The following is a 23,830-nucleotide window of genomic DNA, read 5'->3' as shown; positions in this document are numbered from 1 at the left end:
ACCAAGGAATGTAGAGAGAGAAACTTGGGACCACAATAAAGTTGAGTAATTCAAGTGATGAAACAAAAAAGTTGTGGTCCCCTCTTGCTTTTTGGTGTCATATTTGTAATAATATTGAACTTTTTTTACCATTTTGAGCTTGATTGCACTTATTATGACTATTCCAAATAAGGAAAATGTTGCACTTATTAAGAAACGGAGGTAGTAGAACACTAGCCTTACATGCACGCAATGTGTGTGATAGCGTGTGAAGTAAAAAATAAAATTAATTGGATAGAAAAATCATCTTTATATTTTGTTTTCTCAAAAAAGTGATGTTTACTTTAAATGTCCTACTTTCCCTCCTATTTTCAAACAAATGGAACAATTAGTTATCTCTTTATTTTTATTTCTTTTATTTCTTTTTCTATTTTTTGGTGTCCCCCATGTGTTGCCTTATCTAATAGAGAGATCATTATTGTTAATTTATTCTTCTAACAAAATCACTAATGATTAGGTGCTTGTGGAGTTGTGGGTAGGCAATTTATGTGGTTTCTTCGACGGTTTTTATATTACAACGGCATAGTTAAAATTGCTTAGTTGGTTTCTAATTCTTTTTAATGCTTAAGATGCCTAGATTTCAAATTGTAACATCACTAAATCTGTTTTTGTTAGCATTATTCACAATGCAATCTTTCATACACATATCTTTGGTTCACTGTATTTATGTTTGATGACAAACAGTTCAATCTAGTTTAGTTAATTCCTTTCATTAAAGCACGTGAAGTTTAGCATCAATATATTATGAAAGAAAAAACGATTTATTGGAAGGCAAACATTGAAACATATATACACAAAGAATGATCACACTGCTCATTGTGGCAAGCCTAGTCTTCTAGATCAACTTTGATAAAGAGCAAAAACAAACACTAACTCCCATCTTACCCCAGAAACAGGGGCGGGAGAGGGAGAAGGAAAAGGAAAAAGGGAAGATGGAAAAGTGCAGGAGCACTTCAAATATTTCATCACAACTTCCCCTGCATAGATACAAGACACCGTCAGTAATATTTTTTGAGCGGTTGCTTCACCTACAAATGACTGGACATGATATTCTTCAATGGATGAGGTTACACGGGCTAAAAGCTACCATGAGCACGTCGTGTTCCTCCTAAGACAAAATGGTGGGAAGAGTGATCATCTTTCAGTACGAAGTCGAAACAACTGAATAGCAATCTCATTTATTTATTCTTAAGATTCTTTTTCATTGGGGAAGAACAGGGGGAGGGTGCTTGAGCTCAGCTTAAAATTTTTGCAATGCCAACCAAGAGAGTTTGAAATCTGAGCATCGACATTTTTGCTCTAGGATCTGTCGAGCAAAACCTATAGATCTAAATGGATACAAAGGCACCAATGGCATGATAGCTTACCAAGATGTACGGTGAAGTCGTACTCCCATGTAACTTTTAACTAATCAGACTTCTTAATCAAACTCAGAAGCACGCCAGTACTAAGACTTGTAGCCACAAAACCAAGAGAGATTTCTGTTCCCACATGATATCCTGAACGAAAAGAAAAGGAAAAAGAATCTAAAGCATTCATAATTCAACTACATACAATAAAGCAAAACCAGTAAAAATTAAGTGTTGAAACACCCACCAAAGTAGTCAAGGATCATCTTTAGCCCAATGAAGCCTAGTACAACAGCTATGGAAGGCTAGAACAAAAGTAATTGCAGCAGTATTAGTACAGGAAAGTCATAAACAATAAGAAATCAACACAAGATCTAGCAAAAGAGAAGTTGGACCACCATAAGTCTCACTTCATTACTCATGGTATAACCACAGGCTACATTTCTAGAGACAGACTAGGCTCTCGTCTCCTCACCTTATTTTTACTTAATTTAGGAAAAACAATATGCACGTAAGTTCTTATAAGTTAAGTTCCAGGTCAAGTGGCTGCTCCAAAAACCAAAGTCCTAGCCAATCCCCCTTTCTCTCATCTTCATTCTCCAAAATCTTCATCTTCTCAGGCTAGGGATGGCCTTTTATGGTCATTCCGAGCCTGCCGTCTTTGTTTTTCGGTTGTTTTTTTTTTTTCTCTTTTCTTACGTTTAATAAGTGTTTCTCTCCTTGTGAGAGTCTCTCGCCCTCTTATGGTAATTTTTGTCTCCCCTCTTGTGGGTGTATTATTCTCCTCTTTATGGGAGTTGTGGGGATTAGTAGTACTTCAAGTTCGGGAAGATGTGATATATTTACTCCATGAATCCTTGTATCCGAAAATTGTAGCACGTATTGCAAAGACCCCGGTTGTCAAAGATGCAAAGTCATAAAAGTATGTTCATGGGAGAATTGCAGTCATGGTTTGGTAGCTCTTTCATTAAATTTCTTTGGAAGTAATATTTGTGGTTGTATTTTGGATCTACTAATTAGTAAGAATCTCTATCAATGTAGATGCCGGATGGCTTTCTATGAATGATAAATCTAATCTTCCCGTCAAAAAAAAAAGGTTAAGTTCAGATAATTTAAGTAACATCAATTATTCATCCTAAAACGGTTTTGGTGTGATTCTTAACATTCAAAACATGACCATAATAACAAAAGTCTAACTATATACTTCCTTTAATTCAAAATCGATGACACGGTTTGAATTTTGCACTATTTACACCCTCCTTTGACCATGTTTTGTGATTTTTACGCAAGGAAAAATAGTCACGTGAGATCTTGTTAGATTTGTCTCGATATATACTTTCATAAAATCAACTTTTTACGATTTTTACATGTAAGCAATTAGAGATTTTAATAGTTTAAGTTATGTATTGGCAAGCGTGTTCGGAGAAGTGTGCCAAGTATTTTGAAATAGAGGAAGTATATAAAAACATAATAAACACATGCCTAACGACGACTGGATAGCTTAGCTCACCTGCAGGTACTCCAAGTCAGCCATGCTTTCAGAAATCAGAGTATATAACGATCTCAAACCTGTTAAAATTCATACCATCAGTATATCAATATACACCTGACAGTTTTCCATCACTTTTTTCCCTGCCTCTTTTCTTCTAGTGAGATCAAATCTCGGAGGAACTATCTGTATCTTCATCTAATACAATTGCCGTCCTTTCCTTTAGATCCAAGGCTTATCTTTTTTTCCCTCTCACTCAACCAAACTTGACCTTGTTAAATCTCTTCGTATTGTAATTTTATTAAAATATTAATGGACGGATTGTTAATGTTTAATTGGCAAACTAATATCAATGGTTTATATTGTTCAACTGAAGTACTACACCATTAGGTAAAAAAGAGTAAAAGCTCACCTAAGATGGCAAATAAATTGGATGTAAAGACTATGAAAGGATCTCGAGTTACACCGAACACAGCTGGTATTGAGTCGACCTGCATATAACATATATAAGGAAAGAAAAGAACTAATTAATTATCTGTTCATGATCTAAAGAAGGTTGACCGTCAAGTCAACATGAAAATAAAAGCCATGGGATATGAGAAACCTACGGCAAACGCAATATCACTCAACTCAATAACTGCTACCGTGAGAAGTAAAGGTGTAGCCTGCCCAAAATTTTTGATGCCTGTTAGAAACCAAGTAACAATTACTGTGAAATACAAGAGGGAAAAAGCAAAAGAGAACACAAGTGCACACAAAATATTTACAGTCCAATAAGGTAAAGCAGTGGGCAGAAACCCCCTCGGTAGAGCAAACTACAGGATTATTTACATGCATGTACAATAACAAGACATTCAATGGCTTCCCAACCAAATAAAAAAGAAAATTACGAGAATAATAAATAAATATATTATTTGTAGGAAGGATGCCAGCTATTGTTGTCTTGAAGTAAAGCTACTTTGCGTTAACCAATAAAAATCCAATTAGCAGATCCTGGACCAAGGTGTAGGATGAGCATCCTACACCAGCTCCAAAACGCAAGGCAAGAAGAATGAAACACACCATTCAACATGCAAAAAAGTAATTGATTTGATAGCTAATGTACATTTCCATTACATCCAGTGTACATGTCGAAAATTCAAAAAATAACTAATTTGACAGTTAGGGTTCACCATTTAATAACTAATTTGATGTCAACCGCCATCATTTTCCCCCATATACTATTCACCACTTCTCTCTTTTCCACACCCAACCTCCTTGTACATTCTTGGCTTCGTGGTTGTTCATTAACAAAATCAAAATGTACAATGACAGCCCCCAGTTAAAAGTAACCCAATTCCTTAAGCTGGTGTCAAGTGAGTAATTTGCAATCTTTGTACACTGGTGTGTTGATGTTTGTTCACTAATGAAATTCAATATGTACAATTACAGTCCCATACCGAAATTCAATAAATCACAACTATGTTACTCCGACACCCTCTCCAGGCCGGAGTATCGCGTATCGACTCGACACGACACGCGACACGACGCGCGACACGCCTGGAAAAGGTGTCGAGTCCCGTGTCGGAGTAAGTGTCGAATATACTCTTCAAGGGTCGACACTAGAGGAACCGAGAGAGAGAGGAGGAAAGAAAAGAAGATGAAAAATCACAGATCTAGGGTTGATTCGAAAACCTAGATCTGGAAATTGAAGAGGAAAATGCTTATACTAGGACAAATTACCATGGGGCTTTGGTTCTAGCAAGAATTCCGAGCCAGATGGTGTTGTCAGATCCCCGACAAAGGCAGTCGGCGGCGGCCGGCGACGGTCGGCGGCGGTGTTTTTCTCTTTCTTTCCCTAGCCCCCGACATTTTCTTTCTGTCTTCCTCTCTTTTTTTTTTTCATTTAATCCAGTTAGTTTCTAATTACGTGGATGTGCCCCTCCCCCTTTTCTTTATTTTTTTTTTCTTTTTTATTTTTTCTTAAAGTTTTACCAACTAGGGTTTTAAAGAAAGCATTAAAGTGGGCTAGGTATACTTGGGGCTTAAAAAAAAACTGTCATAACTCATAAGTAACATTATATTTTTTTTTTACGGGCATAAGTAACATTATATTAGAGATACGTTAATTGAACACAAGTTTATATAACTAAAGTATTTTTTTTATGCTATCTCGTACTAAAAAACTTGTTACTCTTTATTATTTATTTTAATTTTCAATTTCAAAATAAATGTATTTTTTGAAAAACATCTCAAGTATCCAATTTTTTTCCGACACTTTTCAGATACCCGTGTCTAGAAAATTGGTCAAGACACTCTTTTGACCGTATCGCCGTATCCCTCAAATTTTGGGACTAGAGTGTCGGATCCTCCGATCCCTACTTGGACACGACACCCGTATCCGTGTCTGAGCAACTTAGAATCACAATGTACACTGATGGTCATTACTATTGTACACCAAACCATATGCATTTGTACATTAAAAAAATTATTTCAGCAAATAAATGAGAGAGAGAGAGTGAATGAGTGAGTGATGAAAGAGAAAGAGCTGGTCCACTTTCAAAAAGCCAGCCATATGGGCAAGGTGTAGGATGCTCATCCTACACCTCGGTGTAGGATCTAATTTGCGATAAAAATCCTACCTCTGGGGCATCTCTTCCAAAACTGGAGTTCATAGTGTTAATTTAAAAAAAGGAATCAACCAGTTTATTATATTATACTACCTCTATTTTTTTTAGTTGCAACGATTTGACATAAAGTAAAGAGGGAATATGTCTAATCATTGCAACTAAAAAAAACAGAGGTAGTAGTTGTTTTTACACCAAAACTTATTGATGCTCTAGATGAGAGCCTTTGTAGCAACTAATAATTATTGATGTTCATGCATGTTCCTTCTCAAAACTCCATTTATATTTGTTGGGTTTTGCTAAATGACGCCCTATTTTTTCTCTTTCCCCTCCATTCCCCATTCCCTCATTCATTCCCCTTCCATCCCTCCTCAATTCCTCCTCATCTCTTCCATTCCCTCTCATCTCTTCCATTCCCTCTCATCCCTTCCATCTTCTTCCATTTCCTCCAATAAATGACTACAAGATTTCAAAATTTTCCGACAAGCTCACATTTTCCAACGACTTCAATTTTTTTTCATCTCGTTTCATCGCAGGGAAATGCTAATATAATTATAAAAAAATTCAAATAAAACTGATAGAATGTCTTGAACCTAGTGCTTCGAAAAACTTGGCACGGTTCCAATCCCTATTTTGGCCAATTTTATTTAATTTAAGTAGAACATCTCAGAATAGAATAAAACTTGCCAGAAATTGACTTGAAAGTGCCGAAAAAGAACAAGTGCATAAAATAGGCGCCCGCCTATACTTGTGGTTGGGGGCCTAGAGGACGCCTATTTTAGGCGCTTGACCAGGCACTTTTTCGGCATATTCAAGTTATCATAGTCCAAATCTTTTAGTTAAATGAATTATCAAATTTCATTAACATTAACAATGCAATAATGTGGTCAGAGAAGTTGCACGTAATGTGACCGTAAAGGTTGCCGGAGGAGTGGCGGCGTGATGATGTCAATTAACCTCCTTCAATGTGTGATGAGAGAGAGTGACCGGAAAATTGGCCGGAAAAGTGGTCGGAGAACTCCTTGAATGATGAGAGAGTGTGAGGAAGTATGAGAGTGGGAGAGTGAAGGAAAGTGAGGATGTATGAGAATGGGGAGTGAGAGAGAGTGATGGAATGAGTATGACTATATACAGGGCATTAGTAGGAAATACCATGGCGGCATTTAGCAATCCAGTATTTGTTTCACCTTGAATTGACTTAATGGTATCATATTCTCATTATTTTTACGTTTTTTCATATTCACCTGGTACCCTCGCGTTTTCCAATATTCACCGGGTATCCTTGAGGTTTGGTAAAAATTCCTAAAATTCCCCTCGTTAAGTTTCCGTCAACTTCGTTGGGTTTCCATCCAAATCATTCATATTAACCCAAATTTAACTCTAATTAACCCTAATTAACCCTATCCCCGTCTACTTACCGCCATATTTGCTTCACTTTATTTAGTTGGATTTCAAAGAAAAGGTCTTGTCCAAATCCCATAAAAGAACTATAAAAGTATGTTTCAGCTAGAAATGTTGATTTAGGACTCGAAAAGAACAGATTCAGGGTTTCCCCTATTATTCTTACCCGAAGTTCTCCACCGAATTCATTAACTCTAATTAAACTTTAATTATCCCTAATTACTTGAAACCTCCACCCACCATCACCCACCTCCCCAGCTCCTGAAACCAATCCCTACCACCTCACCTGCTCCCGAAAACCACCATACCCACCACCCTACCCCCCTGAAAACCAAGTCCAACCCCGAAAATCACCAACATGCATCGTTTCCTCCCCCCCCCCCCTAATAGGATTTCGGGTTTCATTAAAGTTGGGGTAATCAGTTGCGGTAAGGGTTTTCAAAACCCTTGGGGGGCGGGGTAATCAACCTAGAGGACTTTGGGGGTAAGCTAATAGGAAAAAAGAGTAAAGGGTTTTATTAAAGTGGTGAAACAAACAACATAAAAGGGTTTCATTAATGCTCTTTCCCTTACCCTTTCTTGAGACCCCCCAACCAAACGCCCCCTCAATGGCTTGAACCAGATAAAAGATTTGTCAACAGAAAATTTTACACGGTCAACTCCAGATTCTTTTCAAAAGTGTCTACACGTATGACATGGATGGTCCAACGACATGTTATTTGGTATGACAAGGAAACACCTTGAGTGACTAGGCCAATAATTGATCCTTGCACCCTGATAAATGAGGCAGAACACCTTTTGTACATATTTGCTTTGGTTGGATACAAGAATTTTGAAAACCAAAGCATTATGTAATGAAAGCCGACACAATGCCATGCCAATTAATCGAAAAAGGTACCATTCCCACAGTCTAGACGTGTTCAATGGATCGGATCGGATCCACAGTCGAGTCGTATAGGGCCTGACCCTAATAACACATTAGCGAGTCAGGTTGGCTAAAAAAAGGTACACTTGTGTTTTGTACAGGGTCCAACCTTTAAACAGCATTTTGTCTAAAAAAGTGCAAAAATTTGAAGTGCAAGGTAAAACCAAAAGAACCACAAAGCCTGTAAAGGATTTTAAGTGCGCAATTTCTTCGAGCATTCCACAACTTGCATCCTCCGTTGACATTTTTTAATTTAAAAAAACCCTAGTAGAAAATTCAGAAGCTCGATCAGTATTTGAGCAGTGGAGGAAGAAAAATGCAAGACAGAATGTCTTGAAAATGTTTAAATTTTTCAAATTTCCTAATTTGAGATTTTCTCTCGCAGGCAGGGAGAGAGAAAATGGGGAGAAAATGAGAGAGAAATGTAAGGAAAGAGATAAAAATATAAAAAACAAAAAAGTTTAAGGTAATAGAGTAGAGAGATAGGGGTGTAAAATTATTTTCAACTTTTTTGAAAATGAAGAGGAAAACAAGGAAAGAGATAGAAGGGTGGTGTTTTGTACCCAGGCTGCAGCACCATCATGAAGTTGCAAAAATTTGAAGTGCCCAGTTTACTAGCCTATCAAGTCATGACAGATTAACCTTTTTGTTGTTTTGGTTCGGTGATTGTAATGTTGTCTCACGCATTACTTTACAGTTTCATTTTTTCCATTTCCAGTTGATTGAAGCTTAATTAAGGCATAAGAATTGTTAAGTGAACTTCTAATACGGTTTGTAAAGACTAGGGGTGAATGTTATTCGGATAAAATCCGAAATCCAATCCAATCCAATTAGTAATTCGGATCGGATTCGAAATGTGATATGAAAGAGAAGTCGTTATATAGAGTTCTAGTTCTGTTAGGATTCTATGTAAATTAGGAGTTTTATTTTAATTAAGTATTTAAGTGATAAAGGAATCCTATTATACTTAGGAGTCTAATTCCTTATCATTGAGTCTAAGTAGGAGTCTTATTTTACTAATTATATTAGGAATAGGCGTGTGATAAGTATAGGTTATTATTTATCTTTATACTTAAGATAAAGATAGATAAGTTTATTAGTTGTTATCTTTAAGATTTACTAGTCATAATAGGTTTAGGAAATCTTGTACTATATATATGGGATTTTCGACCATTAATAATGGAGATTATGAGATTTATGAGATTAGAGTTTTAATTTTCTTTGTGAAAATTTTCGGACTTCTATGTGATTTCCAAACCTTAAATCAATTACTTTGTGTTTGAGATTTAAGATTGATTGCTTAATTACTTTGTGTTTGAGAGTGAATCAAGATCCAATTCGTGAGTTACTTTGTGTTTGATCGAATTGTTCTATCCTTAATACTTAAAGAAAACCCTAAAGATCCAGTCTTTCTTTCAAGATTCTTAGATTTCTGTAAAACTCGACTAAAGTACATTCACATTCATATCAAAGTGGTATCAGAGCTGGTCGAAAAAAAAATCAAAAAACTTGCAGGTTCTTCGTCCATATTCAAACAGTTTCCAGGTGCGTTTTATTTTTTTCGTTCTCCTAGTTGAAAACGAAGTTTTGGGTGATTCTTAAGCCTAAACTGGACTGCTACATGTCTAGTTTACTGTCCTAAAATTTCGTGGGAATTGAAGATCGTTTCGTATAGTTTCGGGACGAGTTTTGTTCATTGGTCTGTTTTCGGTTGAATCTGGCACGGTTGTGATAAATTGGTCGTTGTGGTTGATATACTTGGAATTTTTGAGTGAAATTTTGGTCGAGTGCTGAAAACATATAGTACTAGATCCTGACAAAATTTCATTGAATTTGGAGTTATATTTCTTGAATTTTCGATCTTTAAGTTGCATGGGTATTCTGGACAGTTTTTGATGTGACTATTTTGACACAAAATTATGGATGATTGGTATTACTATTAAAGCCATTAATAAACTTAGTCTTGAAGAGTCTATTGATATTTTAGTAGATCTCTTGACTTATTCTAAGCTAACAAAGACGGAAAGAGGCATTTATGAAAATGAATTGGCTATCGAAGGCATGTCAAAGAACGAAACAAGAAAAAAGGAACTTGAGAGGCAACAAAAGGAAAAAGAAAACTTGGCTACACTCATGGAGACACTTCAAGATTTGAATGATTTGGTTCAACTTCAAGAGAAACAACATGAAGAAACAATAAAGATACATCAATGCCCCAATGAAATACGTATCTAAGGAAGAATATGCCTTGTTCTTTGCACAATTGCTTGAAGAAGAGAAGGTATCTTTGGAGGATTCGGTTCCTATAGTTCCTTCTTCGGCTCAACTTACCTTACAGCTTGAATCTTTGAATTGTCCCACTCCCCAAGATCCATCCTTTGACATTCAAGAAGATTTACCAATTGCACCTTTGTTTTTCCACACTAAAGGTCTGATCGTTGCTGCCCCATGTACACCTATTGATACCCCAGGTACCCAAGCGCCAAAGACGTGTTGGTACCACCATATGCCGCTATTCAAACGGATTTTTGTGTCTAGACCGGTAAATATTTGGTAATCCAAGTCACACAATCTCGTGTACTCTCCTATTGTTTGCCAGTCGTGATCTTGTTTTAATGGTCATGGATTTCGCGCATGGATGATTGCTTGGCTATGAAAAAACTTGAGGACAAGTTTTTTTCAAGAAGGGGAGTTTGATATGAAAGAGAAGTCGTTATATAGAGTTCTAGTTCTGTTAGGATTCTATGTAAATTAGGAGTTTTATTTTAATTAAGTATTTAAGTGATAAAGGAATCCTATTATACTTAGGAGTCTAATTCCTTATCATTGAGTCTAAGTAGGAGTCTTATTTTACTAATTATATTAGGAATAGGCGTGTGATAAGTATAGGTTATTATTTATCTTTATACTTAAGATAAAGATAGATAAGTTTATTAGTTGTTATCTTTAAGATTTACTAGTCATAATAGGTTTAGGAAATCTTGTACTATATATATGGGATTTTCGACCATTAATAATGGAGATTATGAGATTTATGAGATTAGAGTTTTAATTTTCTTTGTGAAAATTTTCGGACTTCTATGTGATTTCCAAACCTTAAATCAATTACTTTGTGTTTGAGATTTAAGATTGATTGCTTAATTACTTTGTGTTTGAGAGTGAATCAAGATCCAATTCGTGAGTTACTTTGTGTTTGATCGAATTGTTTTATCCTTAATACTTAAAGAAAACCCTAAAGATCCAGTCTTTCTTTCAAGATTCTTAGATTTCTGTAAAACTCGACTAAAGTACATTCACATTCATATCAAAGTGGTATCAGAGCTGGTCGAAAAAAAAATCAAAAAACTTGCAGGTTCTTCGTCCATATTCAAACAGTTTCCAGGTGCGTTTTATTTATTTTCGTTCTCCTAGTTGAAAACGAAGTTTTGGGTGATTCTTAAGCCTAAACTGGACTGCTACATGTCTAGTTTACTGTCCTAAAATTTCGTGGGAATTGAAGATCGTTTCGTATAGTTTCGGGACGAGATTTGTTCATTGGTTTGTTTTCGGTTGAATCTGGCACGGTTGTGATAAATTGGTCGTTGTGGTTGATATACTTGGAATTTTTGAGTGAAATTTTGGTCGAGTACATTCACATTCATATCAAAATGTGTTTGGATTGGATTCGGATTGAGATTTTTTGAGAAATTGGATTTTCGGATCGGATTGGATTGAGGGTAATTGGATCCAAAAATTCAATATAACCGAATAGTAAAATGCCTTGTATTATGTATGGCTTAAGCGCTTAACTTCCCATGCGCTTCATATTCGCCTGGAGTTCGCTCCCAGAAATATAGCCATCCCTACCCCCTCACGTCAATCCCATGAGCCTCTTATCCATTCTCATTCAATCACGGCGGGGGAGAAGTCAAAATAGAAAAACTGACATTGGGTTTAGGGATAATCAGGCTCGAACTGATGACTTCCACCACGTCAAGGTGACAGGACCTTTCCCCTTTGGGAGTAGGAAAATCATGATCGGGATAGCGGACCCAAAGCTATGGAACTTGGGTGTGGGTCTTTTGTCGAAGTGGAATGGGCCTTACTTTTTTTTATTACGTGCTATCGTGAATTTTTTTTTATTTACGTATAGTATGCCCCGGCCACCAGCATTTTTTTTTTTTTTTTATGCCGCACACTTCTTCCTCAACCATGGGGCACAGCAAGTACAAGTATTAGTATGTTTAAAAAAAAAGCCTAGTCCATAGCTCAGTAGGCATAACACTTCAACCTTTCCCCTAAAACCCTAACATCACTTAATTCCTCGTTTCCTAAACCTACTAGGTTGTTGTTGTACTTAATTTATTTCATCGAAAAACTAGAGTTTTAAAAAATCGGATTTGATCGGATTCAATCTAAAGTATGAAAATTTGGATTGGATCGGATTCAAACTCTAATTGGTTTGGATTCGGATTGTAAAATTGAAATCCAATTTTTATTCGGATCGGATTGGGTTATGCCCTAATCCAAAATGTACACCGAACTTTCACCCCTAGTAAAGACCAATTTGTTCATTGTGATACATTTGTTTGCTTTAAAATAGGTCAGGGTTGGGCCACGTCAGTCTAGCCTTTGATCCGACCGACCCATTAACAACGACTTCAGACCTGATCCGACCCGATCCTTACACAACATGGCCCGACCCGGCCCGTTGAACAGGTGTACCACAGTCCAATCAAATGAGATCCTCAGTACAAGATCCTTAAAGAGACCAAATTAACAAACAATATTCAATGTAACTGACCTTCCACACACCACCGTCCATTGTGAAAAACCGATTGCCATCATAACTAGCTGCAAAGTTGAGAAAATGAGAGATGAGAATCTAGGACAACAAAACCCTAATAGCAAATAACTACATACAATAATCAATGTTACAGCATTGCAATAAAATCCTTTTTAAGGCGGCTATTGTAAGGCCACTTCCGATGTTATTAGAATGCATATCATCATCTATGATCCACTTAGTTCTCTGTTAAGAAAGTATGATTATCTTCTTTGGTAAAAAAAAGTCCAATTATCTTCTGTTCAGACAGTATTTCTATATAGGTTTGTTGCAGTATGAAATAACCGGATACCAGTTTAATATGTTAGCTATAATGCTCTCTAAACACCAACAAACTTTATTTTTAAGCCCAATGATGTATCTCTGGAGATCAAAAAAAAAAAATCAAATTGTTGCTCATATAGTCAATGACTCAATACTCCGTAAACTTTTGGTGATGATACCTAAGAACTTGGAAAACACTAATAATTCCAAACATATTCTCCAGCACAGTAATGTGAACAATAGCTTTGAGATAACGTTCTGCAAAAGCTAGCAAAACTAGCTTTCGGGTAGTCTTTACTTCCACATTGGGTTGTGCCAAATACTTGACAATGCTATTAGAACAATTATTTGCTTTTGTTGGAAACAAGAATTCTGAAAACAATTAACTACTAACAGCTATTAGAATAATATCATTACTCAAGAGCCAATAGCTACTACAAAAGCCATTTTTTGCAAAACTGGTTCTTCTTAGTGCCGTTATTCACCAATATAGGCAGCATTGGCTATTATCTGGATTATCAGTACCAAGTTTCTTGATCAGTAAGTAATGCAAAAAAGATGATCAACACTGAAAAGCAAACTTCAGCATGGAGATGTCAAGGAAGCTTATTAGGTATAAAACAAAGTTATTTAGGCTATCAACATTGAAGGTCGACTCACTATAAGAGTCGACAATTGCTCTCTAGTCTCTAGTATAGTAAGATAGAAAAGCCAGCTTAAAAATGGTAATTCTTTTGGTTCCAAAATGTAAATCATAGCTGCCCCAAGATCTTAAAAATAACAGCACATTTTCATCACAGGAAATACATATTGACAAGAATATGAAAGTTGTGTCCACTATTCCACTCTAGAAGACTAGAACACTAAAAGGGTGCAGAAGTAAAAATATTAATAATAAAGCAAGCGTTTTTTCCCATCATGACAATTGACAACAATCACATTGGAATTCTGGTCCACCATTGTACTTACATAAGGATAATAGCCTATGCGACATGGCAGAAGGAGTAACAGCATTATAACAAAGCAAGCATTTCTACTTCCATCTTAACAACAATCACATCGTAATTCTGGTATTAATAATAAAGCAAGCTTTTCTTTTTCCATCTTAACAACAATAACATTGTAATTCTTGTCCACCATTAATATTACTTTTCCCATCATAACAACAATGTCAAACCCTTAATCCCAATAGATCAGGTTAGTTGCATGAACCAAGAACTTATCTTCGTGGTCTTCAACAAAAAGTATCTTCCTCCATTCACTTCTATTCAATGCTATATGCTCTTGTAAACCCATTTTCTTCATATAATTTCTAACTCCTTCCACCAAGTCAACTTTGGCCTCCTTTGACTTCTTCTAAGATCTCCATCATCCAGCACTACATTTTCTTTACACTGCATAACTCAATCGATATCGCACATTCCCATACCAATGTAGCTCGCTAGTATTTGCAACTAAAACTGTTCTTCGAATATATTCATTCTATCCTTTAGGTGTTCTGATACATCTTTCTCAACATCCCGCATCTACCTAGTACCTACACCCATCTTAGTATGATCCTCCGTAAATGCACAACATTTCAACCCATATAGCAATGTGGATCTAAAGTCACCCCATAGAACTTTCCATATAAGCTTAGGAGTACATTAGAGTTGCAGAATATCTCACTTGCTTTAGAAACCTAATTCGATAAGTCACATAGTGGTCAATATCCTTATTCCTCCAAAAATCCACCCAAGATACTTAAAACACATTTTAGGCTAAACCCTTGGGATCAAATTTGTATCTCCAGAACCGCAAAGTAGCATTAACAACCACTATCATCTCATCCGATACAATCTCATTTGTAAACAACATACATCACAACATAACATCACATTAATTCATCTATATGTATTGTAAAGAGGAAGACTAAATGCAATCTCGTCGTCTCATAGAGATTTATGGGCTCATTTATGTTATGCTTGAACATGCTTCTACGTTACTCAGGAGTCATCATTTCACCTTAGGTACTTTTATCATATCATCGACACTCTATTATAGGTAAATACTTAATATACATTTTAAACCACAAAAATGAATTTTTCTATGAAAGAACACAGTCTGTCACTTGTGCATATATTAATGTCCGACATGAATATGTGAATCCACATCATATTGATCTTATAAAGAGAAAAAGAAAAGATTCTTAAACATAACAATAACTAAGATATAAGTTGGACATTTCCTTATATATTAAATTAATTAATATCAATATGGAGGTCCCTCCCGGTCTTCTCAAGTCGCTAGACTGGTGAAGATTGGTGGAAGAGGTTTTGACGTGTTGTGATGTTGCGCCTCTTGATGGGCCTTGGGTTATGTATACTTTTCAATAAAAAAATGTAAAAGCTTATATTAACTGAAAAAGTAGTTGTGATAGGAGTTAGTGGAGTATTTTTACTGAAACAAATGATTTAATAGGAGATAGTGAGGTAATTTTAACTTTAGAGAGCAAAGAGAGAGTGGGAACCTAAACATTTGAGAGTGGAGAAGAGATGTATTGGAATATTAGTGGGTCATTTTTAAAATTGGAAGTGTACGGAGTAATGTGGGACGGATGAAGAAAAAAAAGTATAACAAGTAATGTGGGATGAAGGGAGTATATTTTTCTCAGAAATAAGTTTCTTATTTGTGTAACATAAATGTATTTTGTGTTGGAGTAAATATGTCTACTTTTAGCAATGAATTATTTTTATTGACGATAGAAGCAATTAAAGAATTTTCCATTCATATTTATAACCCTACCTCACTAGTCACTCCAAATTTGTATTCATCGGATGCCCAAACTAGCCAGTAATTTATTTCCTAAAGTTCCTAATTCCTTTATAAATAAAAGTACTAGATGATATGTACAACAAGAATACATGTCCTCATTTAGCAGCACCATTTCAGCAATGACATGGATCAACAATAATGGATATTGAAAATCAAATGGAATTTTCGCCCAGAAAAACCTTTAACATTACTCTCTAACTAATGCCCTCAGGTTAAGACCCTTGTAGACAGACTTGTATATTTATTGAACTCACAGTGGCTGGGATTATTGCAATGATGCAAATTGCAATCAGAATTTTCAAGTGGTGGAAGGGCTTCTTGATCTGCCACATCAATAGACTTCCCATTCTAGCTAGTATTCATTTTAGATATATCCTTCCTCTGATTCTAAAGACATGCAACATTTCATGGCTACACGCTATCCAGTGCACTACTTTATTCCTTAATATCTTTAATCATGTATAAGTAAAAAATTATAAAAAGTTGACATTATGAAAGTATGCATTTAATAATCAAATAAGATCACACTTGACTATATTTTTTCTTATATATTTATGAGAGAATATGAGATACGGTTGGTAGATGAATAGTGTTAATTATGCAAATGTTGCATATATTTAGAAACGGAGGAAATATGTATTAATACATAGTCATTCGAAACAGTAGTAAGCTAGATTTTAGTAAAGTGATCAAAATTTAATGATAACTTAATTTTAAACATACTTCACATAACTAGAAGATAATGCACCTTGAAAGTTCAGGAAACTAGCATTTCAAGTAGTGTAGTTAATCGTCACAAGAATGACCAATTAAACTAAATTTGACATGTCCATCTCCACATGTACATCAATTAAATAATTGAAAAGCTACAAAATGTCAAATTACAAGGATCATTTATTACCTGTCACCGGAATAACCTTTTGACAAGTCTTCACAATAAAATTGTCCGACAAATCCTCGTCTTCTTCTTCAGCGGTAAATAACTATTGCCGATAGGGGGGAAAAGGCACCAAAAACAGAAAGAAATCAGGATTCAGACATTGACGATCTGCTGTAAAGGAAGACGTAATTAAGAACACAACAAAATCTTGCTTTAATGAATTGTAAAAGAAAATTTATGGTTGGCTAATAGTTGGATGACTAACTGATGCAGATGACGGGTCAGAGCGCAATGCAAGGCACAGTCTGAAGCACAATCCAGCATACAGTGCATTATCTAAAGAGTCCTTGGTGTTTTAGGTGTCTTAATATCACCCACTTAAAGGTTCCTAGGTTATCTCAGTTATTCTTTTGAGTAACAAGCAGTAAAATACTTAGGAGATGTTATGCATGTGTTTTGATAAGCTAGAACATACTATGCTTTATCTGGAATGCTGGCAGCATGTGGTATCTATTAGACACCAGCTGATTAGTGTCCTAAATATTTAGGAGATTTTTTTTAGAATATTAGGAGTTTTTGTCAGGTAACAAGCGTACCGTATGAATACCTGATCATTTCAAAATTCACGTATTTCACACGGTGAACCCCTGTATTTTCCAGAATGCGTTGTGTACCCTAGGAGTATAGTGAAAGGCAATAAATACCCTTACTCACTAACAGCGTTAACTAGCTGTTAGAGTCGGAAACCTTTTGCATCATATAAACATAACTATTTTTCAAATGCACTAGATACCCTTGTATAGTTGTATTGGAGTTATAAAAAATTTGCAGTAATTGAATACAAGTTCTTATTTATTATACCATTGCCTCCAACAAATCGTGGGTCCTCTTCATATTAAGCCTAGAAATATCCTTGCAAACAATCATAACCGCTTAACTACTCCTCTAGCAGTCTAACTCTCATTAAAACCATTCACAACCTCCTCAATGATCCTTCACTAGCTTCATTGCTTGCATCATCTTGATTCCATTGTTGTCCACCCTTAAAGCTCCATACCTGACAATGTAAGCTCTCAAAGGCTCGGTCCTTTCTTTTTATCTTCCTTTTTCACTCTTCCTTCCTAAAACCTCCTCTTCATCTCAACTTTAGCATTTTTATATTTAAACTATGTACTATTTAAAGACGTATAATATCTAGAGGTGTTCATTTCGGATATCCGAAAATTTAAGATCGGGAAAAAAGCGATCCAATCCGAAAATTTTCTGATCGGATCATCGGATATCCGAAAACTTGAAAAATTGAAATTTTCAGAGGAAAAGTTCATAAAACAAGTTTCAGGTCGGATGGGATCATCGGATATTTCGGATATCCGGTCTTGAAAACGGATATCTTGGACCGGATATCCGACAAATCCGAAAATTTTCCATGTTTCGGATATCCGAAAATGAAAATTTCCAATTTGTATCCGATCCGAAATTTTCAGAAGTCTAATCCGAAATATCCGAAAACTAAAAAAAACGGATCGGATTGGATCGACCGGAGTAATATCACATTACATTTATCTGTTTAGAGGTTGTATAACATACCAAATTAACTCTTTTTTGTAGATATATCAAATAAACTTTGATGATTACTTAACAAACGAGTATATTTGTTATTGTCAATTGGGGCTCAATGTATAAATATTCAAGCCAGACTGAGGCGATTGGGATCCTAATGCGCCAAGGTGCGTCTTAGGTGTGCCTCAATGGGCATTATTGAAACGAGGAGCAAAGGAAAAATTCCTTTTTTAGAAAAAAATGATGTAAAAGTGTGCGCCTTGGGATAGTGCACTTGAATCTTTCTACCATACTATCTAATCTATTAGCATTTTTTTTAGGTAGGAAATTGCACTATGAGCTTTTTTGGCGCTTCCAAAGCACCTCTACCCTATATATTGTTTGGCCTTCTATATTTTACTGGGCTCATATGTCAGTTTATTGTTGAACCCTTCTACTGTTCTACAGCCTTAAACAAGGTAGAAATCAATTCGTGAGAGTTGCATATCTGATATCTAGTGCTTTCTGCTTTGAAATATTAGGATACATGATAGAATCAGAATCCCGAAACAAACAAAAAAAAGTTCAGTCAATTACATATATTGGATTTGCCAACTTGGCCCATCAGATATCCAACCCAAAATATGATTTTTATTGGATATCTAATTTGTGCTAAGCTCCGAGTTCAATGGATTAATAGCGTGCTTGATCATGGTTTCACAAGAGAAATATTTTTAGCATTCTTCTTATTATGCTTAGCTGTGAGTTCAATCTAGAAATGCGACCTACTACAAATAAATATTAAGTGCAAGGCGTCTATATGCTAATCTAAAATTCCATCCCCATGTATAGAGATTTGTATTGGGTGCTATCAATAGAGAAAGTCTGTTTTCAGGGAACCAATCTATTTCCATTTGGAAGGTCATTGTATATTGATGCATATTAGTAAAATTAGTAGTAACTGTAACTTACTTTGAAACTAAAATAAAAATTGTACATTTTACATGTAAAAGAGGTCCTTAGGACAAAGGTCGAAGGTAATGTTACCTTAAATGAGGAATACAGGAGTATTGCTGCTAGTAGCAGGTTCACCGCTTCAAACCTCTATGAGAGCAAAACGAAAAGTACTTTAAACTCTGTCACCAGCAAAAGAGGTTTCAAACGACTTTAAACCTTAAAATAGTGAGGATTGAACCTGAAGTGTGGCTGTCCCGAGAAGTATCAAAGACAAACGGAATATAATGGCGCCAGCAATTCCATATGAGAGCACACGATTCTAGATAACAAGCAGGATATATTATCATGGTAAGACAACAATTGGAGCAAAAAATTGACTACCGTTTCGTTAGATAACACCCCCCCCCCCCTTCAGAACCCTCTATCTCAATCAAAAAGATAAAGATAAAATGAGCAAATCACAAATCTTGTGTGGCCTTTATCTACAATAAATGTCATTATGGACCTGAAGTCACTTTTGGATAAAAATTACCCCTTCTATTGTTAAGAATCAATTAGTCAAAGGAAAAATGTTTTTAGTTACTCTTTCTAACAGAGTCACCAAGACACTAAAAGGGTAACTCTAACATGGCCAACTCAAAACAATCACTTGTAAAACATAAAAGGTAACTTGTCCATGGGTACACGATAAGCTTATTGTGGGTCCAAGTCTGTGCAAGAACGAGTGGAACACAATTGTCAAATTGTTTCAAAACATGGTAGGTCGATGTAGCCTAAGTTGGAGATGCCACTTAACAGAAAAGCCATACCTGGTACATCATTGGCACCTTGAAGTACTTGAAGACTAGAACAAAGACAAATAGGTTGTCTACAGAAAGACTTTGCTCCAACAGGTACCTGTAAATCACTCTCAATTATACTGATGAAGATTCACAAAGTACAATGGCTAACTTGTATAGGAAGACATACTGAGTAATACACATGTTCTGTAATGGCATGTTGTTTTTCAAAACAGAAACCAAACATGAAGAAATAACTGTAAAATATCCACTAAACTTCTTTACCACCCAAACGAAAACATTGAATTATCAAGGTCCAAATCTTCAAACATACTTCTCTAGTTTGGCTACAAGCGAGCTTTTAAAGCATAGATTAGAAATACACTACATTGACAACACTTTTTGTTGGCAATACATTACCGATCACCCATACCATTGAGAAAGACGTGTAATGCAACATGATAAGTTGCAACAAGCATGGCACAAAATTACTAAGTATGGACACATCCATCATACATAATTTGTGTAGCAGTAGGATTGCAGAGAAAGAAACAAGTATAGTTTAATACCCTGCAAAAAATTCAGAAGCTTTGCCAACTCCATCTTTGAAACCCAAACCAACGCCGAACACCACTGCAGAGAATACCTAATAGAATAATTGACTGCACTGCTTAACGTCGAAGGTATAAAAGGAAGGGCAAAAATGTCAGAAGTACATTCAAGGATACTCACACACAGAGCAACAGTTTTAACAGATGATGCATAGCTCTGTTGATCATGCTTCTCTTTTAGAGCACTGCCTGCAGAAGTTGATATATGAGACTTGCTGCCCTCTCCATCCAATTCTGCAAGGCATTCAAGCAACAAGCAACCTCAATACAGGCTACGAAAGGGCGAGAGTTGGGAGAGACCGTAATATTCCAAAGTCATTTCCACTCATAGAATCTCACGAATAGCTTTCATAAGACATACATTCAGGCAACCATTTCAACTTTGCACCGAATAATTAAAGATGAAATTAAATCAGACAATGCTCAAACTACCGAACTCGGAGAAAGTGTCAAAAGATTCAGCTCGTCGCTATTATTTAGACTAATAAACGAAGCAAAGCAATAATGTCTATGTCTCCTACTTCCTCCGTAACAAAAGAGATGTCACACTTTGAAGATTGTACTATTCACCAACTACATTTGACCATGCATTTTTTAGTTTTAGATAAAATCAATACTTACTATATGATATGTTGTTGGATTCGTCTCAATGTATACTTTCATAATATTAACTTCTTAGAAGCTCGAGTACAGTCCGTGCACCGTTTCCTTCTCTACCATGACGAATCAATTGATTTATTGTAGGCATCGCTCTTTCCTTTGTCCTCCCCCCCTATTTTTGCCCTATCACCATCATCTTCAACCAACCTCTACCGTACGTACAGAAAAGTCACAATATTAAGAAGCAAAGTCCAAGAATGAAGAAGGGGTAAAATGACTGAGCTGTGGCTAATATAATTTTCACTAATACACCATTCAAGTTATCAATGGTCATACTGCATCGACAAGCGTAAAAGTCAAAATATAACATCTATATTGTTACAGATAATATATAATATTCTATAATAACAAGATTACTGAACCTGGTAATTATGTATCTGATGCAATTTCAGAAGAATATTCGATAGTTTCCACTAATTAATCTTGGAAATTATTTACAACGAAATCATAAAACAAAGATTACGACCAATAAAAATAAAGACGGAACCTGAGACAGTGGAAGTAGCATCATCCTCGCTGTTACTCTTAGCATAAATTATTGAAAATTTAGGAGTTGAACGATAATTGATTGCTGCAAAATTCATTCAATATTATATACAAAAAACAAAGAAATCAAAGTACAAAATTGAGAATATTGAAAGATAAAAATTGATTGAGAGGAGAGAGAATTGCCTGAACGAAGGAGCGGAAATGGAGGATGAGAGACGTAAGAAGCAGACGAATTGCGAGGAGAAGATGAGATGGAATTAGAAGTAGTGAGGCCTTTATTGAATTTCAAAGAGGTAGTTTGGAGTCCATTGTAAATCACTGAGGTTGCTCCCATAATTTCCCCTCAGTGTTGAGAATTTCCGGCGAGTAGGTTCCAATATTGTGCATCCACCACTCAATGTCTCCCCCTTCACTGACTCGATATCCAAGCTTCAAAAGCAGCAGAGATAGTTGATCCTCTTAGGCTATGTTACGTTCAGAAAAAATAAGTTCGGATCAGATCATGCTTATATTTAAAAACTAGCTTTCCACCCGTGTAAAAATGCACGGGAAGTTTATGTAGAAATGATTTGGCGTGTATAATGTACGATAATTATTTTGTATATTAAGTAGTTGTTTTTATTCGAAATATATTAAATCCTTAATTGTTAGATACCATCTATTTAAGATTAAAAGAATATAAAATATAAAATTATACTATTTGATATATATAAAAATTCTTTGTTACAACATTTTAAACTCTAATTAATATAATTATTTGCATAGCAAAAAAAAAAAACTTTTTTTAAACAAAAAAAAACTTTTTTTAAACAAAAAAAGTTGAATGAAGCTAAGAAGCTTGTGTTCTGCCCATTGTTTCATTCAGAGGCTCATATAAAAACATAATGCGCGACTACTGGCACTCAATCAAGCAACAACTTTCACTCTTTGCTTGTGCCAGTGTCGCTCAACCCCTCTCTCTTATTAAACTATCTTATTACATATTTTTATTTTTTGTATGATATGATTATCTATAATGCACGACTGATCAATCTATATTATTAAAAAATAAAAATAAACATAATGTAACAGAGCTAATAATTAAATCAGAAATTATATAACATGACAAAGTTAATTATGTAGAAATGATTTAGCGTGGAGCCGTGTATAATGTAAGATAATTATTTTGTATATGAAGTAGTTGTTTTTATTCGAAATATATTAAATCCGTAATTGTTAGATACCATCTATTTAAGATTAAAAAAATATAAAATATAAAATTATACTATTTAATATATATAAAAATTCTTTGTTACAACATTTTAAACTTTAAAAATCTTATAATCGTGATATATACATTTATAAATACGTAAATGAAACAAAAAACACATTAAAATGCGGGGGAGTACTTTGTTTATAAATTTAAGATTTTAGAACGTTTCTCCTAAAATCATGATCTGAATAGTAGTTATTGATTTCAAGTTTTTATAATCATATCGTGTATTAAAAATAAATTTTAAAAAACCGACTTATGACCCGTATGTCCAGTGATTGATGTAGCTAATGTCATGATAAAAACATGTGACCAACCGATTTTTTTTTTTTTTTTTTTGCTAGCTAAGCAAGTAATTATATTAATTAGAGCAAACAATACAACCTAAAATCAACTAAGAGGAAGTAAACCAAGGTTTGCTTCCTCTTAGTTGGTTTTAGGTTGTGACTGTTTGCTCTAATTAATATAATTTGGTTTCGCTTCCTCTTAGTTGATTTTAGGTTGTAACTGTTTACTCTAATTAATATAATTATTTTCTTAGCAAAAAAAAAAAAACTCTTTTTAAACAAAAAAAAGTTGAATGAAGCTAAGAAGCTTGTGTTCTGCCCATTGTTTCATTCAGAGGCTCATATAAAAACACGATGCGCTACTACTGGTACTCAATCACGCAACAACTTTCACTCCTTGCTTGTGGCAGTCTCGCTCAACCCCTCTCTCTTTTATTAAACTATCTTATTACATATTTTTATTTTTGTATGATTTGATTATCTATAATACACGACTGATCAATCTATATTATTAAAAAATAAAATAAAGCAAACATAACAATACATGTAACATACAGAGCTAATAATTAAATCAGAAATTATATAACATGACAAAGTTTATCATATACAATAAGAATCCTAATTTCATCTTGGAGGTTGTGGACACTAATTAGCAATAATGGTT

At 35.1% G+C, this 23,830-nt stretch overlaps 1 protein-coding gene across 2 annotated transcripts; it reads right to left on the bottom strand.

Moving 5' to 3' along the window:
• Positions 1 to 779: 779 nt before the first annotated feature.
• On the bottom strand, positions 780 to 22,091 carry LOC104884014 (hypothetical protein). Of its 2 annotated transcripts, none has more exons than XM_010668602.2 (15): positions 21,811 to 22,091; positions 21,626 to 21,709; positions 20,600 to 20,712; positions 20,437 to 20,513; positions 19,898 to 19,985; positions 19,327 to 19,407; positions 19,179 to 19,235; positions 16,614 to 16,695; positions 12,593 to 12,642; positions 3,486 to 3,542; positions 3,290 to 3,368; positions 2,899 to 2,957; positions 1,636 to 1,693; positions 1,407 to 1,538; positions 780 to 1,147 (listed from the first exon to the last, which is right to left on the bottom strand). In XM_010668602.2, exons 1-14 carry the CDS (start codon positions 21,959 to 21,961, stop codon positions 1,447 to 1,449), a joined length of 1,128 nt encoding a protein of 375 aa, XP_010666904.1. In that variant the 5' UTR covers positions 21,962 to 22,091; the 3' UTR covers positions 780 to 1,147; positions 1,407 to 1,446. The 2 variants fall into 2 exon arrangements, with proteins under 2 accessions (XP_010666904.1, XP_010666905.1); XM_010668603.2 differs by having other exon boundaries at positions 780 to 1,016.
• Positions 22,092 to 23,830: the final 1,739 nt, after the last annotated feature.

The sequence above is a fragment of the Beta vulgaris genome, chromosome 7 (assembly GCF_026745355.1).
Source record: "Beta vulgaris subsp. vulgaris cultivar EL10 chromosome 7, EL10.2, whole genome shotgun sequence".
In the NCBI taxonomy this organism is placed as follows: Eukaryota; Viridiplantae; Streptophyta; class Magnoliopsida; order Caryophyllales; family Amaranthaceae; genus Beta; species Beta vulgaris.
Note: the sequence above shows the minus strand (reverse complement) of the source record. Positions and strands in the feature narration are given on the sequence as shown.

Excerpts from the sequence above, each read along its gene's own strand:
- LOC104884014 (XM_010668602.2), bottom strand. The coding sequence starts at position 21,961 with ATGGGAGCAACCTCAGTGATTTACAATGGACTCCAAACTACCTCTTTG. Across the intron at positions 20,514-20,599 it reads TTAAAACTGTTGCTCTGTGT|GTATTCTCTGCAGTGGTGTT; the intron begins GTGAGTATCCTT and ends TTATTCTATTAG. Across the intron at positions 12,643-16,613 it reads AAAGGTTATTCCGGTGACAG|CTAGTTATGATGGCAATCGG; the intron begins GTAATAAATGAT and ends TCAACTTTGCAG.